Raw genomic sequence first — 18,966 nt, forward strand, 5'->3', positions numbered from 1 at the left:
TAACTGAAGGTTTTACCACATTTTGTACATTCCTTAGGCTTTTTGGCACTGTGTATCCTTTCGTGTATTCAAAAGGACCTGAGACAACTGAAAGCTTTACCACATTGCTTACATTCACTAGGTTTCTCTCCAATATGAGTCCTTTCATGTTTACGTAAGTTACTTGAGTAACTAAAGGTTTTACTACATTTTGTACACTTGTAGGGCTTTTCCCCACTGTGTGCCCTTTCATGAATTTGAAAGTAATTGTGACAAATAAAAGCTTTCCCACAGTGTTTACATTCATAGGGCCTCTGTCCGGTGTGTGTCCTTTCATGCATTCGAATGGATTGGCGATGCTTGAAGGATTTCCCACATTCCTTACATTTATAAGGCTTCTCTTCACATTCCTGATACTCATATGGTTTGTGGCCAATGTGAGATCTCATGTGCTTGTTAAAGGATGAATGACACATGAAGACTTGTCCACACAAAGTGCATTTACGTAGCTTTATTCCAGTAGGACTTTTCTTCTTCTGATTATGATATGGAATCTGGCTGAAGGTTTTTCCACATTGACAACCTTGTTTTCTTTTACAGAGTCTTTCTACTGTATGTCTGCTGGAAAAAATGAGAAGCATATTATTATTAGCTTATATATTAATAATTTTATATTAATAATTGTAAAAATGACTTTTTAAACTATTTTCAAGGAAAGTATTGGTTTCCTATCATTTCTTTTTTTTTTTTTTTAAGATTTTATTTATTTATTTGAGAGAGAGAGAATGAGAGAGAGCACATGAGAGGGGGGAGGGTCGGAGGGAGAAGCAGACTCCCTGCAGAGCAGGGAGCCCGATGTGGGACTCGATCCAGGGACTCCAGGATCGTGACCTGAGCCGAAGGCAGTCGCTTAACCAACTGAGCCACCCAGGCGCCCCTCCTATCATTTCTGATTGAGAGTGAATATACAGCAGTTCCCTCCCCTCATCTGCAATTTCACTTTCTATGGTTTCAGTTTTCTGTGGCGAACCACAGTCCAGAAGTAGATGATCCTTCTGATACATGGTCAGAGGATCAACAGTAACCTGATGCTATATAACAATGCCTAAGTCATTCACCTCACTTCTCATTGTGTAGGCATTTTATCATCACATCATCATAAGATGGTGAGTGTAGTACAAGTTTTAAAAGATTTTATTTATTTATTTATTTGAGAAAGAGGGAGAGGAGAGAGTACGCAAGCTGTGGGGGGACGGGGAGCAGAGGAGGAGAGAGAGGGAGAGGGAAAGAATCTTAAGCAGACTCCATGCTCAGCATGGAGCCCAATGCAGGGTTCCATCTCACATCCCTGAGATCATGACCTGAGCAGAAATCAAGAGTCGGATGCTTAACTGACTGGCCCACCCAGGTGCCCCTAGGTCATATTTGATAAAAATTTTGATGAAAATATTCTAAGAATCTACAAATTTGAAGCTGGGCTGATTTGCTTTACTTGCTTTTTTAAAAATTTCATGACATCTCTAGATTCGCTCCTGGGACCTTGCTTTCTCACGTGAGTGGGACTCACCTCAGATTCGTCCCAGAATTTTCATCCTGATCTTCATTGTCATGGTCTTCCCATTTTTCTTCTAAAATGCACAGTAGCGGGCGCCTGGTTCAGTCGGTTGGGCATCTGCCTTTGGCTCGGGTCATGGTCCCAGGGTCCTGGGGGTCCCTGGGGTCCCATGAGTCCCTGAGTCCTGCATCAGGCTCCCTGCTCAGCATGGAGTCTGCTTGTCCCTCTCCCTCTGCCCCTCCCCCTGCTTGTTCTCTCTCTCAAATAAATAGATAAAATCTTTAAAAAAAACAAAATACACAGCTTTCTGCCGTACAAATTATAAAAATTTATTTATTTATTTATTTTTAGAGAGGGATGGGGGGGGCAGAGGGTGAGGAAGAGAATCTTTTTTTTTTTTAGATTTTTATTTATTTATTTATTTGACAGAGAGAGATACAGTGAGAGAGGGAACATAAGCAGGGGGAATGGGAGAGGGAGAAGCAGGCTTCCCACTGAGCAGGAGCCCAATGCGGGGCTCGATCCTAGGACCCTGGGATCATGACCTGAGCCGAAGGCAGATGCTTAACGACTGAGCCACCCAGGTGCCCCAGGGAGAGAGAGAATCTTTTTTTTTTTTTTAAGATTTTATTTATTTATTTGATAGAGAGAGACACAGAGAGAGCGCGAACACAAGCAGGGGGAGTGGGAGAGGGAGAAGCAGGCTCCCTGCTGAACAGGAAGCCCAATGTGGAGCTTGATCCCAGGACCCTGGGATCAGGACCTGAGCCAAAGGCAGACGCTTAACGACTGAGCCACCCAGGTGCCCCAGGAAGAGAGAGAATCTCCACGCCCAGCACAGAGCCCGATGTGGGTATCGATCTAACAACCCTGAGATCATGACCTGAGTCGAAATCTCATATAAATTATAGTAAATATAATTATTAAGTATATTTATATATTAAATATATAATAATTACTAAATTATAATTTAATAAATTATAAAATTTTATTAAAAATTGTTAGATTCTAGGTCCATGAATATGGACCTATGACCATGCCTTGTTTATTCACTAACATATTCCCTTTCCACATTTCACCTCTCGAAACAGCCCTCATGAGCAAGTCACACTGGTTCTCTAATGGACTCGTAAGTAAGAATGTTGTCACCCTCACCTATTGAGGCCAGGTTCCTGAGGGTTTCCTGCATCACATCTCTGTAGAGTTTCTTCTGGGATGGATTCAGAAGAGCCCACTCCTCCAGGGTGAAGTTCACAGTCACATCCTCAAAGGCCACTGAGTCCTGAAACATCCCATGCATGTGTACAGGAGGATGGGTGAGACAGCACTGGAGATCTCTACTCAATTCGTAAGAAATTCACATAGGACTTCGATTTCTCAACATCTATTCTATGACTGGGTCATCAGACTCTTCCTCTCTGGTCACACCCATTTCCTCATGAATTTAACAGCATCATGAACAAGTGGGATTTACCGCTACATTTTTTTTTTTAAGATTTTATTTATTTATTTGAGACAGAGAGAATGAGAGAGAGAGAGCACATGAGAGGGGGGAGGGTCAGAGGGAGAAGCAGACTCCCTGCCGAGCAGGGAGCCCAATGCGGGACTCGACCCAGGGACTCCAGGATCATGACCTGAGCCGAAGGCAGCCGCTTAACCAACTGAGCCACCCAGGCGCCCTTACCGCTACATTTTTATTGTGATCACTTCAACTCTTCATCAGTCTCTACTGTCAGGTACAGAACAACTTGGAGAAATTATAGTCAAATAAAATTAATATTTCCATTTTATTTTTTAAAAATTTTATTATTTTTTAAGATTTTATTTATTTGTCAGAGAGAGAGAGAGAGAGAGGGAACACAAGCAGGGGGAGTGGGAGAGGGAGAAGCAGGCTTCCCGCTGAGCAGGGAGCCCAATGCAGGGCTGGATCCCAGGGTCCTGGGATCATGACCTGAGCTGAAGGCAGATGCTTAACTGACTGAGCCACCCAGGCGTCCCAATATTTCCATTTTAAGTACATCAAAACCTTGAAAGACAAAGTCTTCCATCTCCTCCTTTAATACCACCATATCATAAAGCACTTCATGAAGCACAGCACCATATATGATTGAAGTGGTTGTTTTTGTTTTTTTTTACGTCTTTGAAGACTTAGATATCTTTTTTTTTTTTTTAAGATTTTATTTATTTATTTGACAGAGGGAGACACAGCGAGAGAGGGAACACAAGCAGGGGGAGTGGGAGAGGGAGAAGCAGGGCTCCCCTGGAACAGGGAGCGCGATGCGGGGCTCAATCCCAGGAGCCGAAGGCAGACACTTAATGGCTGAGCCACCCAGGTGCCCCTGAAGTGTTTTGTTTTTTTTTTTAAGATTACATTTATTTCTTTGAGAGAGAGCGAGATAGAGCACGAGTGGGAGAGGGGCAGAGGGAGAAGCAGACTCCCCACTGAGCAGGGAGCCTGATGTGGGACTTGATCCCAGGACCCTGGGATCATGACTGGAGCCAAAGGCAGACGCTTAACCCACTGAGCCATCCAGGTGCCCCTGATTGACGTTTTAATGAATAAAAACACAACGAAGAGCTGGAAGCTTGTTCTTCTAGTCCCATCCCCAAATAGGAGAGGCCGAGAGGCCTGTGGAAATGCAACTTGTAACAAAGTCCAGCTGGCCAGATTGTCCTGCAGTCCTCCAGGCCATTAGAAGTAGTCAGACCCAGGGACACCGGGGTGGCTCAGTTGGTTAAGCCGCTGCCTTCAGCTCAGGTCATGATCTCAGGGTCCTGGGATCAAGCTCCGTGTCGGGCTCCCAGCTCAGGGTGTGGGGGGAGCCTGCTTCTCCCTCTCACTCTGCTGCTCCCCCTGCTTGTGCTCTCTCTCTGACAAATAAATAAAATCTTAAAAAAAAAAAGTAGTCAGATCCAGCTGGCTAAACGAACATATTCCTGTGGAGGAGTATAATTATAATTTGTTCATATAATACTTATCATGCTCAGTTTTACCTTTTTTTTCTGTCTCATTTCATGGGGCCAGGGAGTTATTCAGAGTTAGAGCTCAGGCATGAGGAAGAACACATAACAACTTAGACATCCGCAACATCCCTATACTCGTGAGCCTCAGGGTATATTAGGATAAGATCACAGAGAAGTTCCTTCCAGCCTCGGGGTATATTAGGATAAGATCACAGAGAAGTTCTTTCCAGCAGATTCGTAACACTGCAACCTGGGCCTTGATGACCTTGCAGAACAGGTCAAGACTTGGAATTTGCAAGGGCACTCATTGAAATCCACAATCCTTTGATGGTGAATTTGCACATGATCACAACACACAGAAAGACTTGAACAGAGCTTTTCTTCAAAACATGTAAAATCCCCTTGCTCTAATTTCAGCAGCAAAGGATGCCCGACCACCACTCTAGAGGCTGTCCTCCCACCACTCTAGAGGCTGTCCTCCCAACCTCTCTCATTTGAGAGCTCCCAGGTCAAGTGGAGCAGCCATCCCGGGGAATAGGAATCCCCCAGCAGCATAATTCCCCTAAATGCTGGTCCTAGCAAGAGATCAACAGCTCACAAATGTTCTGTGCCAGGGAACAGAGACAAGGCTCCCACCCAGCAATTCTGAGGCTAGAACTGATGTATTCAGTGGAACAACAGCAAAAATAGTAATGCCTCTTTTGTTGTGAGTTCAGAGAGTAAAGTTAGCTGCCTGGGTCGGCCCCCATTACTTTCTACAACTCATCTGTAGCACCCCCCTGGAACAAAGGTTGCAGGTGGAAGTGAACATCAGGAGGCCCAAGGCCGTTGTTTATCCTGATAAATGCTTGCTCACAAAGTTTGTATGGGATGTGGGGAGAGACCCATAACCTTATAGAGAGGAATGCTTCAGTATGCCTTGAAGTTTTTATGCAAATAGTATGGTAGATAGTAAACTCCTGTTTTCCTTTTTAGAGTCAGTAACTTTGTTACATGTTGGGCACACGGTGCCAATGAGCCCACATGATCAGCCCGCAGAAAACACTCTGGGCCCTGAGTCTCTACTGAGCTCCCTGGTAGACAATAATTCACGTGTTCTCCCAACTTCTTGCTTGGAGAACGGAGCCCATCCTATGAGACAACATTTGGGAGCTTGTTCCTGGTTTCCTCCACACCAAATTTAATTCCTACTAAACAAGACTAATAAAGGCTATTTAATGATATTCATGAGAAAAAATAAGAATTGGCTATTGGGAAGTGTCAATCAAAGCAGAATAAAATCTAAGCACATAGTCTTAGAAAGAATTAAGTGCCACCCAGATGTCACCTCTCCCAAATGGTATTTGTAAAATTCCATAAGCCCCCAAAACAGATTCTTTAGGAGTCAACAAAACCTACCTAATATGAGGAAGCATTAGTCATGAGACTCTTTAGATGTGTGTCAGTGGGCCACATGTTGAAAGATGATTGTTATCATACCCTGGGAGGTTGTGGTTATCAGAGTCAAGTGACACAAACCAGAGCAAAGGTACAATGGTGAAACATTAAAGAAAATCTTTGAGGGGTGCCTGCCCATCCAAACCTAATATGAGGAATGAATGCCGAGAAATGGACAGAGTCTTCAGAAGAACAAAGTGGTGGTCTACCTAACATACATCAAGGATTGTCAAGCTATGGTATTCCAGACCATACAGTATTAGCAGAGAGAAAAACAGACCAAGGGAAAGGAAGTGTCTTCCATGGGCTGGTATTAAATATGGAAATTTGGTTAAGGACAGATCAGGCATTTTAGGGCAGTGGCAGTTACCATGAATACACGGGGCAGGGACAAAGTGTTATCTATTTGGAAAAGGGTGTTATATTCCCTTCTATTCCATGGAAAATACCCAATTCATTGTGGATTTAAATGTGAAAGATCAAACGAGGACAACTGTAGAAGTCACTGGTAAAGGTTTTGTTGACACAAGAATAGGGAGAATATTCTGTTGTAAGAAAAAAATACACCATAAAGCCAGAGACTGACAAATACAAATATATTAAAATTTAGATAGTTAAAAGATAAAAAGGGGAAGAAAACATATCAGCGATACATGCAATGTAAAAGGGTTAGTTTGCAGGGTAAAAAGAAACGGACACAATTTAAAAATGGAAAAAGAAGCAAAACACATCTAACATCAGACGAAAGATCATGTATGAAAAAATGTCCATCACCTTGGTAATGAAGTAACAGGCCAATAAAATGCCCAGTAGATCCCATTTCATAGGAGGCCAGTGCCCTACCCATTAGGCAACTGGAACAGCTCCATTTCAGTGGTTAGAACAAAAAGTAAGTCAATTTAATAATCCCATGTGTTAAAGACCACTGTGAACAATTCCGAAAGTTATGCAAGAATGGAGGAGGGTTGAGTGATACAATCCATTGTCATTTCCTATAAAATTTGGCCTGATCACTATCTACAGCCCAGCAATTTTTCAACAATGTCCGATGGGGAGAACAAAGGCAAGAGAAATGTAGCTAAAATTAAGTCTCCTTACAACTTGCAGCCCACTGAAAAATCCCTGAGACATACAGGGTGTAACACTCCTGTAACTCCCTCAAGGATTTTCTCTCTCTCTCTTTTTTTTTTTAAAGATTTATTTATTGGGGCACCTGGGTGGCTCAGTCAGTTAAGCATTTGCCTTCAGCTCAGGTCATGATCCTGGGCTCCTCGGCTAGAGTCCCGCATTGGGCTCCCTGCTCAACAGGGAGCCTGCTACTCCCCCTGCTTGTGCTCTCTCTTAAATACATAAAATCTTAAAAATAAAAAAGATTTATTTATTATTTGGGGGGGAGGGGCAGAGGGAGAGAGAAAAATCTCAAGGAGGCTCCACGCCTAGCACAGAGCCCAATGTGCGGCTCAATCTCACAACCCTGAGATCATGACTTGAGCAGAAATCAAGAATCTGACGCTTAACCGACTGAGCCACCCAGGCACCCCTCAAAGATTTTCTTTAATGTTTCACCATTGTACCTTTGCTCTGGTTTGTGTCACTTGACTCTAACATAGTGTCACATACTCCCAGGGTATAACAATCATCTTTCAACATATGGCCCACTGACACACATCTAAAGAGTCTCATGACTAATGCTTTACTAAAAAGAACAACCTTATCTTAACAGCTAGCCCTCCAAAGTGCTAGAGACCCTGCTTTCAGCACACAAATTCCTTAGAGACTTACGTTATCCCTAACCCCCCCCACTAACTAAAAAGTGTAGAATTAGTTACTCCTCACAATCCCCCAGCAGCTCCTTCTGCCCACCGGTCCTGTCCCAGTGCTTTAAGAAAAGCCCCATTTTGCCCCAAAAACATGTCAAGAATTCTTTCTTGATCATTTGCCAGGCAGCCCCACATCAATGTTCATGGAATTTTTTGTGCATTAGCACTTGGAGACTCATATGAGGATGGCATGCACTAACATCAAAAGATCTGGAGGATTTATCAGTAGAACAATAAAGCAGAGAGGATTGCAAAATATGTACCAGGTTACCCATTCTATGACTATTAGGGTCAACTTCATGGGCAGGTGGACCCCCACCCAAGATATGGTTCAGATTGTCTATACTGACAACACACACATGCCTAGAGGGTATGAAAGTGTTTCTTATTTCCATAATACAAGCATCCAGAGAGGGCAGCGCTGGGCAGGCCTCTCAAACAAGTGGGAAATGCCTGGAGAGAGCAAGGAAAGCTGCCTGGCCTGGGTTTTTTATTGGGGCTTGGGGGTGTGCTAGGGTGAGAGTTGGGGTACAGGGGCAGGGCCTTCTGTGGGTTGAATCATTTGCCAAAACCAAAGGAAGGAGCACCCAGGGTGTTTGGTCCCCTTGTACAGATGTGGGGCACAAGGGGAGGAAGGAGAGATGAGGGTTGACATCAAAAAAAGGAGTCAGAGACTTCTGGTCTCTGGTTGGGCACATGAGGAGCTTAGAAGCTGGCTTCCAGTCCTCAGAAGACAAAAGCCAAGAAACCTGAAATCAACAACTCCTCCATCACAGAACTGAGGGTACCAGGGTAAAGCACGGTCTCCAAAAATTAGAAAGAGAGGCCAGGTGGAGCAAGATGGCGGAGAAGTAGGAGGCCTGGATTTCATCTGGTCCCAGGAATTCAGCTGGATAGGGATCAAACCATTCTGAACACCTACGAACTCAACAGGAGATCAAAGAAAAGAATAGCAACAACTCTTTGAACAGAAAAGCGACCACTTTCTGGAAGAGCAGTGAAAATGAAGGCTTGGAGAGCATGTCCACAGACCCCGGGGGGATTGGAATCACAACTTGGACCCATTCTGTATGACCTCCTCGCCTATGATCCTTCAACCAGAATCCACGGTTACCGAAGATGGACTTCAGCCAAGCTTCTCAGCACCAATGTGTAACTTCATAAACCACGTCCAAGAGACAGACACAGCGAGAGAGGGAACACAAGCAGGGGGAGCAGGAGAGGAAGAAGCAGACTCCCCGCGGAGCAGGGAGCCTGATGCGGGGCTCGATCCCAGGACCCCAGGACCATGACCTGAGCCGAAGGCAGATGCTTAATGACTGAGCCACCCAGGCGCCCCTGATCAGTGCTTCTTAATCCTGGCTGCACATTGGAATGACCTGGGGAGCTTTAGAAATACTGGTGCCTGAATTTCACCCCACAGATCCTTTGCTATAGCTTATACATTGGGATTTTTAAAAGGTCCCCAAATTATTCTAATGTGCAGCCAAGGTTGAGAACTCTGCTGTGGAGTAATATATTTAGCATGGTACCGTGAAGCAGAGAAAAAAAGAAAAGAAAAGAAAACATATTTTTCTTGGGCAGCATTATCTTTGTGCTGCAATTCTTACGAAGGAGCACAGAACATTTAAAGGAATATACCTATTAAGTCTGTGAAAAAAAGTTAAGGGTGAGGAATTCTAATTTACATTACAAATGAAAAAAATGAGATAGTCATAGGAGACTCAGGACGATAGAAACAAGACCAGTCTCCAGAACTCACTGTGAGAAAGGACAGGGTTTGAGGTAAAGGAGAGGGGAGTTGGATTCAAGAAGCAAGGGGATATTAAGAGGAGTTCTTTTTTTTTTTTTTTTTAAGATTTTATTTATTTATTTGAGAGAGAGAGAATGAGAGAGAAACACATGAGAGGGGATAGGGTCAGAGGATGAAGCAGACTCCCCGCTGAGCAGGGAGCCCGATGCGGGACTCGATCCAGGGACTCCAGGATCATGACCTGAGCCGAAGGCAGACGCTTAACCGACTGAGCCACCCAGGCGCCCAAGAAGAGTTCTTAATCTCAGGAAGCTGAGGGTTGCTGGAGTGGTGGGGGGTGGGAGGCATGGGGCGGCTGGGTGATGGACACTGGGGAGGGTATGTGCTATGGTGAGCGCTGTGAATTGTATAAGACCGGTGAATCACAGACCTGTACCTCTGAAACAAATAATACATTATATGTTAAAAAAAAAAAAAGAAGAAGAAGAAGATAGTGGCAAGGGAAAAATGAAGCGGGGCGGACATTGGACGGGGAGACGAACCATGAGAGACTATGGACTCTGAGAAACAAGCTGAGGGTTCTAGAGGGGAGGGAGGTGGGGGAATGGGTTAGCCTGGTGATGGGTATTAAAGAGGGCACGTTCTGGGGCGCCTGGCTGGCTCAGTTGGTTAAGCGACTGCCTTCGGCTCAGGTCATGATCCTGGAGTCCCAGGATCGAGTCCCGCATCGGGCTCCCTGCTCAGCAGGGAGTCTGCTTCTCCCTCTGACCCTCCCCCCTCTCATGCTCTCTATCTCATTCTCTCTCTCAAATAAATAAATAAAATCTTTAAAAAAAAAAAAAAAAGAGGGCACGTTCTGCATGGAGCACTGGGTGTTATACACAAACAATGAATCATGGAACACTACAGCAAAAACTAATGATGTATGGTGATTAACATAACAAATTTTAAAAAATGCAAAAAAAAAAAAAAAGAGAGAGAGGCCAAAGAGTAGCCATTTAAAAATATGTCCAAGATATTTTGGCCTCAACACAATGTATTTCACCAGAGTGTAACTGACTGGGATTTTCCCAGAGCCTATCTGACCTGGGGAATGAAACAGCCAACCTGAGTCTCTTCCAGCCTTTTCTACAAGGTGGAACACTTGTGAGGACAATAGGGTTTTTATCCTCCACCTGATACCCAATACATGGTGTCCGTCCCACTGCCACTTCTCCAACTCTTGTGTCACCAAACAGGTGTCCAATGGTTCAATCCTAACACCCAGAGTTCACGTCTGACTCCACAGGTGGAGAGCTCCGTTCCACCCACGGCCGCACTCCAGACGCCAGCCACAGATGGTGTGCTCAGCCACCTACCCACGCAGGTTCCCTCCGTGGGCCACCACGTCTGGTGACTGACTGAATCAGTTGTAAGAACTCAGCAAAGCCCTTAACTATACCAATTTGCTCTAAAGGATACAACTCAGGAACAGACAAAGGTAGTGATGCGTAGGTCAAAGTAAGGTGGTCATACCGGTGGGGGGGGGGGGGGGGGAGGGGGGTTGCAGAGCATGCCCCCCCCTGCCGGCACCTGCCTGTGCTTTCCAACCCAGAAACTCTCTGAATCTTGGCTTTCAGGGTTTTCATGAGGATTCACTGGCCATTGGTGATTAATTCAATCTCTTAGACCCTCTCCTCTCTCTAGAGTCTGGGAGCTGGGGCTGAACATTCCAAGCCTGTAGTCAAGGCTTGGTGTTTCCAGTGTCCAGCCCCATCCTGAAGCTATCTAAAGGCTGGCCAATAGTTTCCTCATTAAAACAAAAAAATATTCTGTCACCCTTATCACTCAAGTAATTCCCAGGGCCTCAAGAGGTTTTTGCTAGGAACTGGGGACAAGGACCAAATACCCTTTTTTTCTTTTTAAAAATTTTATTTATTTATTTATTTATTAGAGAGAGAAAGAAAGCACACACAAGCAGGTGGAGAGGGAGAAGCAGGCTCCCCGCCGAGCAGAGAGCTGGATGCGGGGCTTGATCCCAGGACCCTGGGATCATGTCCTGAGCTGAAGGCAGATGCTTAACCAACTGAGCCACCCAGGTGCCCCCCCAAATATCTTTCTTCTTATGTATCAGGATGTCAAGCCTGGGGACATAGGTTCACTAAAAGATTGAGAGCAAACCACTGGAGTAGAGAATGCTTCCCCTCTGCCCCTACCTGCTTCTATATCAACTGGGCTCTTGTTTAACGCAAGTGCACCGACCCTGAAAGAATTAGATGCTTTCTGGTAGCACCGAAATAATGCAAGAATGTCCCCTCTCACCAATCCTAATCAACCCTGCCTGTACTGGGATTCTGAGCTAAAGCATTAAGACAAGAATGTGTCAACAAATTCATGTGAGTTCCCTCCTTGGGTTATAGACCCGAGACCACACCAGGTGGAGTTGTTACACAAAGGAAACTTTATTTGCAGCAAATAAGGAGACCTTGGGGGAATAGTTTCCAAAGCCGTGGTTCCCGGAGCAGGTTCTTTTCATTTCAGGTTTAGGATGAATGTTCAGAAAGGGAAGCTTTGTCATTGCCATGTAAAGGTGGGCATGCCTCAAATGCTTGCAGTGGCCAGCAATGGCCGGCCACAGCTAGAATGGAGACGTGGTCGGGTCACCACTGCAACATGGGGCACCACAGGGCACAAAGCACGGGCTCCCCAGCACCCAGCAGTGCTTGCCACCATCAGGTCGCAGAGGAGGTGTGCAGCTCAAAGCAAGAGCAAACAGATGGCGGTCACGTGGGCACACGCGGCTCACAGCATCCATTGTCATGGCCACGTGCACGGTAGGGGGCGCCTGGGTGGTGCAGTCGGTTGAGCCGACTCTTGATTTCGGCCCAGGTCGTGATCTCAGGGTCCTGGGATAGAGCCGTGTGTCGGCACAGAGATTCTCTCTCCCTCTGCCCGCAGCCCCCGCCCTCGCTCTCTCTCTTTCTCAAATAAATAAAGAGAAAGAAGTTGAGGGGTATGGCTATGTGGGCCCCCCCCCAAACACACACAGACACCCATACAGTAGGGAAAGGCTTAGGACTCACAGAACAGAGGTCTCAGAGCAGAGAGGGCCTCCCAGGGAGCTCTGAAACGGCTTCAAAGAACAGAAAGGAGACTGGCTGGGTATGGAGGTCACTGGGGTTGGGGAGTAGGGCAAGGGGAAGAGATCTGCATACTGGCAGGGGCTGTTCCGGCTGGAATCTCCTGCCTGCTCTAGAGACGAGACCACCCAGGCTTTCTCATCAGTTCATCCCGCTGGGCGCACAAGGCTTCAGCTGTCAGCACTCAAACATCCAAAAAAGCAAAGTGAGACTGCTCATTGCAAGGACAAACGTTGGTACGAAGCGCCCGCTTGCTCTCTCTCTCACATAAATAAGTGAATCTTTAAAAAAATAAAATCAAATACAGAAATTTATGTATACTGTATTTTACTATTTAATAGTCTTGATTTAATTTTAACTTTTGTACATAAGAAACCATTCTAAGATCTCATTCCTTTAAACATTAATGGTTACAAAAGTGCAAACCATACAAAAGGAAAAATTTCAAAACTCTTTCTAACCAAAAGGACATAAGGCATCACAGAACTCCTGACCTTCACAGACCTTCTCAATGTAGTAAATTGTAAATAAATTACAATCTGAGTGCACCTACAATGTGATGCCAGACTCAAATCCTTTATTTTTTTTAAAGATTTTATTTATTTATTTGACAGAGGGAGACACAGTGAGAGAGGGAACACAAGCAGGGCGAGTGGGAGAGGGAGAAGCAGGCCTCCCGTGGAGCAGGGAGCCCAATGCGGGGCTCGATCCCAGAACCCTGGGATCATGACCCGAGCCGAAGGCAGACGCTTAATGACTGAGCCACCCAGGCGCCCCTCAAATCCTTTGTTTAGAAAAACCCCCCCCAAACCTGTTACAATCTAAGAAACCCCCGCCCCCCCCCCCCCCCCCCCCCCCGTACTTGCATCCCCTGCACTTGCATCCCCACCTTGCAGGGCCCTGTTGCTTCTCTCCGTATAAAGGCTCCTTCTCTAGTGGGTGTGAGCAGGTAGGAGGCCAGCAGGAGGAGGTTCCCCAGGAAGAACCTACTGGGTCTTCAAATACTTCCCTTTGTAGGCTCAAGGGGCCCCTTATCTTAGAGACACTGACCTGGGGTCTCTGACCACCACTGGAGTCGCTCTGGGCCACCAGAGATGTTTTAAATGACACAAACCCAGTAACGAAGAGTCCCGCAAAATCACTAAACCCAATGTTTATGGGGAAAGGAAGGAGGAAAGAAAAGGAAGACATTTTTTGAGTTCAACAAAAAAAACCACAAGTATTTTTTTTTTTCTGTTAAACAGTAAAAAAAGTATTATTTCCATGGCAAGAAATTGCTTTATAACAGTTAATCACTAGTTCAAGTCTAAGCTCTGGAATTATATTTGAAATCACCCCACCCACATCTCAAAAAAAATAAGTAACAGACCTCAAAATATTACTACAACCTGCTCAGGAGAGAAAAATTGAGAAACTACAAATGTTAATACATGCAATGCAATACTGGAATATTTTTTTCCTTAAATACACTTCTTTCATACCTCTTTGGAAATATTTCATACTGTCTTTCAAGGTCTATTGCGTAAATAAATTTTACATTTATTGAAAAATGAACTTAATACAACGTTGTTCCAGGTGGTTATTCTCTGCTTCCTCTCATGTAAAATATCCGGACAAAAAATAAACCTTTTGAAATGAGCCATCCCCTGACTGCGTGAAAATGATAAACAATTAAAATACTGCGTCTGTTTGAATTGCACCGCGGAGAACAAACAGTTGGTACTGATGCTATGAACTGAAGAGGGGAAGTTGGCGTCTGGGGAGGCGGGGCGGGATTTCGAAACAAGCATTTATTGCCAGTCCGAGGAAAGGAAAGGCTGGGAGACAGGGTCGTGGATTTGACCCTCTGCCGCCCAAACATCGGGAACACTCAGGAGAAAACGGGGGCCGCTCGGGAGGAAGGAAGGACTGGGGCCCCCGGACCACAGCACCTCCCGCGCACGAACCTCGGACACCGAGTCACGACTGCCCCGTGGTCACCGCATGATCGGGGGAGACGCGGCCGCCCGCAGGGACCGGACAGGACGCCCAGCCCGCACGCCGCGCGCCGGAGGGGACTGAGGTCCGAGCGGCGCCACCGGGGACTCGGCTCCGCAGACTCCGGGGCTCCCGCGGGAGGTCGGGTCTCGCCGCGGCCCGTTGCCGGCCCCTCCGCCCCGTCCTGGCACACCCGGCCCCGCACGCTCACCATTTCCCGGCTTCTCGGTCCGCCGGCGTCGTCCCTACGGCTCCCGCAGCCGGTGCAGGTCACCGCGCCATTGACGCGGCAGCAGGGCCACCTGGGACCCTTAAGCGCAGGTGAGACTTGACCGCGAGCAAGACCGCAAGCGTCCACGCGGCTGCGGAGCGTCGCCACGCCCACCTGCCCCTGCTGCGCCCCTGATTGGACAGCTCGCAAGGACCCGCCCCTCTGCTCCTGAGTGACAACAGGGCCGGAGGTCCGATTGCTGAGGCGCAGCAGTCTCTGCGGGTGGTGGGGAACCCGTCCCCTCCTTGGACTTTTGCTTTTAGACCAAACTTGGTCCAGGCTCTAGAGGGACAGTGGCGTCTTCCTGCAGCTTCCTCTAAACGTGGGGACACAGGTGTGCGCAGGGAGTCCCAGTCTGTTCCAGTGGAGCGACGCCCTTGTTCAGAGCAAGAGGGGCGCCTGACCAGGCCAGGCAATGCCTGACAGGGACTAGAGGGTCTGAGGTCCTCCCTGGGTTCAGGGGTTGGCATGAGGCTGAGAAACCACTCATGGACCTGTGACCCTTGCTTACAAACACACTTAAGGGTGGCTCAGTTGTTAAGCGACTGCCTTCGGCTCAGGTCATGGTCCCAGGGTCCTGGGATCGAGCCCCACATCGGGCTCCCAGCTCAGGGGGAAGCCTGCTTCTCCCTCTCCCACTCCCCCCCGCTTGTGTTCCCTCTCTAGCTGTCTCTCTCTGTGTCAAATAAATAAATAAAATCTCCACACACACACACACACACACACACACACACACACACTGAAAAAGACCTCACCTTGGGGCTCTAGGGTGGCTCAGTCTGTTGAGTGGTGGGATTCTTGGTTTTGGCTGGGTTCCTGAGATCCAGCGGGGAGGCCGCTCCACGCTCAGGGCAAGTCTGCTTGAGATTCTCTCTCTACCTCCCTCTCTATCCCTCCCCTTACTCTCTCTCTAAAATAAATAAAATCTTTAAAAAAAAAAGACCTCACAACACGCAATAAAGAGTCTGGTTCCATTTTGATCTTTGATGACAGCTCTGAGGCTCCACCCATTCCTTCTCCACTCCCTCCCCTGTGGGACTGTTACCTAATTCAACGAGTCCATTCCCTCCCAGAGTGTGAGGCAGTAACATGTCCCAGACGTACAGTCTGGTGTAGAAGACTTTTATTTACAGCAAATAAAGAGAACACTGGGAGTATTTCCCAAAGCAGTGTTTTAATGCAATTATCTTTTATTTAGTGTGCTGAGGAGGCAGGGGCAGGAAGCTTGCATATGCGTGAGGGAATTTACACATATTCTATTACTTAGGCATTTTAGGTTTATCACGCATGCTTAGTGTGTTCACATGCTAGTACATAGGTCGCAGTTCAAAAAACGGTGGAACACCCCTGCCCCTGGAAGATTTTAGTATTAGCAATGCACTAAAGGTAACTTAGGCAGTTGCTCGGGACTTCTGCGCATGCTTCAGTTCTGGTCTGGCTCAAACTGGTTGTGCCTTAGTTTTCGCCCAGGACCGGTGATTCCTCTTCTAATGGTGTCAGTGAGTTTTTTAAAATTTTCATGTGTTTTTTTCCAAGTTGGGATCTTGCAAAACATCTCATGAAAACAGTTTTATATACCTCAGAGTAACGGTCTACACAGTAACTGAAGAATTCCATGGGCTCCGGGCACCTGGGTGGCCTAGTCGGTTAAGTGGCAGCCTTCTGCTCAGGTCATGATCTCAGGGGCCTGGGATCGAGTCCCGCATGGGGCTCCTTGCTCAGCAGGGAGCCTGCTTCTCCCTCTGCCGCTCCCTCTGCTTGTTCTCTCTCTCCCTGATAAATAAAATCTAAAAAAAAAAAAAAGAAAAGCACTCCGTGGGCTCCCACGCACTTGGCTCTGGTGGCAAGTTTGAACCCCACAGCCCGAGCCTTGGCACACAGACTCTTCAGTGACCATTCATAAGCTACTCTTCTCTGACCAACCAGATGTTGCAAGTTGTGTTCAATAAAGCCCTAATGCATTTATTTACTTGAATAGCTTTAGTGAGATAGAATACAAACACCATAAAATACATCCCGTTAGTATGTACAATTCAGAGGTTTCCAGTATATTCACAGATAATGCACAATCAGCACCACAATTTTTCAACATTTTTGTCACCTCAAAAAGAAAGTCCTGTAGCCCTTAGCTTTCACTTTCCCATCTTCCCATCTTCCTACCACTTAATCTTACTACCAGAAATGTTAGTCCTACCACTTTGTTTTTCTTTTTCAAGAGTACTTTGGGTATTCTGATTCCCTTGCAATTCCATATAATTTTAAAAACCATCTTAACAATTTATATAAGGGGGATAAGCTGGGATCATGATAGGTATTGTGTTGAGTCTCTAGATCATTTAGGGGCTAGTGCCATTTCAACAGTGTTAAGTCTTCTGATCCACTTTCCCATTGATTTACACATTTATTAATTTCTTTCACTCATGTTTTATACTTTCTGAGTATTCATTTTTTTTAAATTTTTTATTTATTTATTTGAGAGAGCGAGAATGAGAGAGAGCACATGAGAGTGGGGAGGGTCAGAGGGAGAAGCAGACTCCCCGCTGAGCAGGGAGCCCGATGCGGGACTCAATCCAGGGACTCCAGGATCATGACCTGAGCCGAAGGCAGTCGCTTAACCAACTGAGCCACCCAGGCGCCCTCTGAGTATTCATTTTGTACCTCTTTTGCTAAATTATCCCTAAGTATTTTATTCCTCTTGATTTCATTGTAAGTGCATTTCTTAATCTCATTATTGGATTGTTCCTTACAAGTGTACAGAACTACAATTCATTTTTCCATATTGATCTTATATCCAACCAACTTGCTGAACTCAGTTATCCATCCTAAGAGGGTTTTTTTTTTAGTGGGTTCTTTAGAGTTTTCTAAAAATAAGATATATCAATAGGAAGAGAGATAGTTTTACATCTTCCTAACCAATCTTAATGCATTGTTTCCTTTTCTTGGGTAATAGTTTTGGCTAAAATAGCCAGTACATCCTCAAACATAAGTGGCAAGAGCAGATATTCTTTTGTTCCTTACTTTCAGGGGGAAGCATCCAGTCTTTCATCACTAAAAATAATATTAGTTTGGATTTTCCACAGATGCTCATAATGAGGTTAATTTCCTTCTTTTCCTGATATACGGAATGCTTTAATTAAAAAAGCGTATTGGATTTTGCCTTATTTTCTCTGAGGCTATTGAGAAGATCTTGCCATTTTAGTTTTTACTCTGTTGATATCCTTCATTATAACAATAATGGATTTTCAGATATGAACCCAAGTTTTCATCTTTGGATTAAATCCCACCTGGTCATGTTGTAGAATTCTCTTATATAACGCTGGATTGGGTTTGCGGGTTCACAAAATAAGTGTGAGGTATTCTCTATAACTTTTTTTGTACTTATCCAATTTTTTTCTTTTCTTTCTTTTTTTTTTTTTAAGTAGGCTCCACATCCAACATGGGGCTTGAACTCATGACCCTGAGATCAAGAGTCACATGCTCTACCAACTGAGCCAGCCAGGTGCAGCTGTACTTGTACAATTTTTTAAATTGAAGTATTGTTTATATATAATTTCAGGTGTAGAACACAGTGATGCAACAATTACATACATTACAAAATGCTCACCCAGAAAGGTGTAGTTACCATGTGTCACCATACAAAGTTATTGACTTATTTCCCTATGCTGTACTTTTCATCCCACTGACTTATTTATTTTGCCACTGGAAGTTTGTAGCTCTTAATCCTCTTCACTTATTTCACCTGTCCCCTCAACCCCCTCTATTCTAGCAACCATTGGCTTATACTTTATGAGTCTGTTTCTTTTTTTTTTTTTTATGGTTGGTGTTTTATTTTTTTATCTTTATTATCTTTTTAAGATTTTATTTATTTATTTGACAGAGAGACAGCGCGAGAGGGAACACAAGCAGGGGGAGCGGGAGAGGGAGAAGCAGGCTTCCTGCTGAGCAGGGAGCCTGAATGGGGCTGGATCCCAGGATCCTGGGATCATGACCTGAGCCGAAGGCAGACGCTTAACGACTGAGCCACCCAGGTGCCCCTATGACTCTGTTTCTCAACAACAAAAAAAATGTCTGTTCATTTTGGTTTTTTTTTT

At 45.5% G+C, this 18,966-nt stretch overlaps 1 protein-coding gene across 1 annotated transcript; it reads right to left on the reverse strand.

The window, feature by feature from the left end:
• Positions 1-457: 457 nt before the first annotated feature.
• On the reverse strand, positions 458-15,043 carry LOC118009896 (zinc finger protein 700-like; the record flags this gene model as incomplete). Its single annotated transcript, XM_035003932.1, has 3 exons — positions 458-600; positions 2,690-2,816; positions 14,816-15,043. Coding segments are annotated over 3 exons (369 nt in total), but the record flags the coding sequence as incomplete, so codon positions are not given.
• Between the last annotated feature and the right edge of the window lie 3,923 nt (positions 15,044-18,966).

This window comes from Mirounga leonina, unplaced genomic scaffold, assembly GCF_011800145.1.
Source record: "Mirounga leonina isolate KUSES-001 unplaced genomic scaffold, KU_Mleo_1.0 Mir_101071, whole genome shotgun sequence".
Taxonomy (NCBI): Eukaryota; Metazoa; Chordata; class Mammalia; order Carnivora; family Phocidae; genus Mirounga; species Mirounga leonina.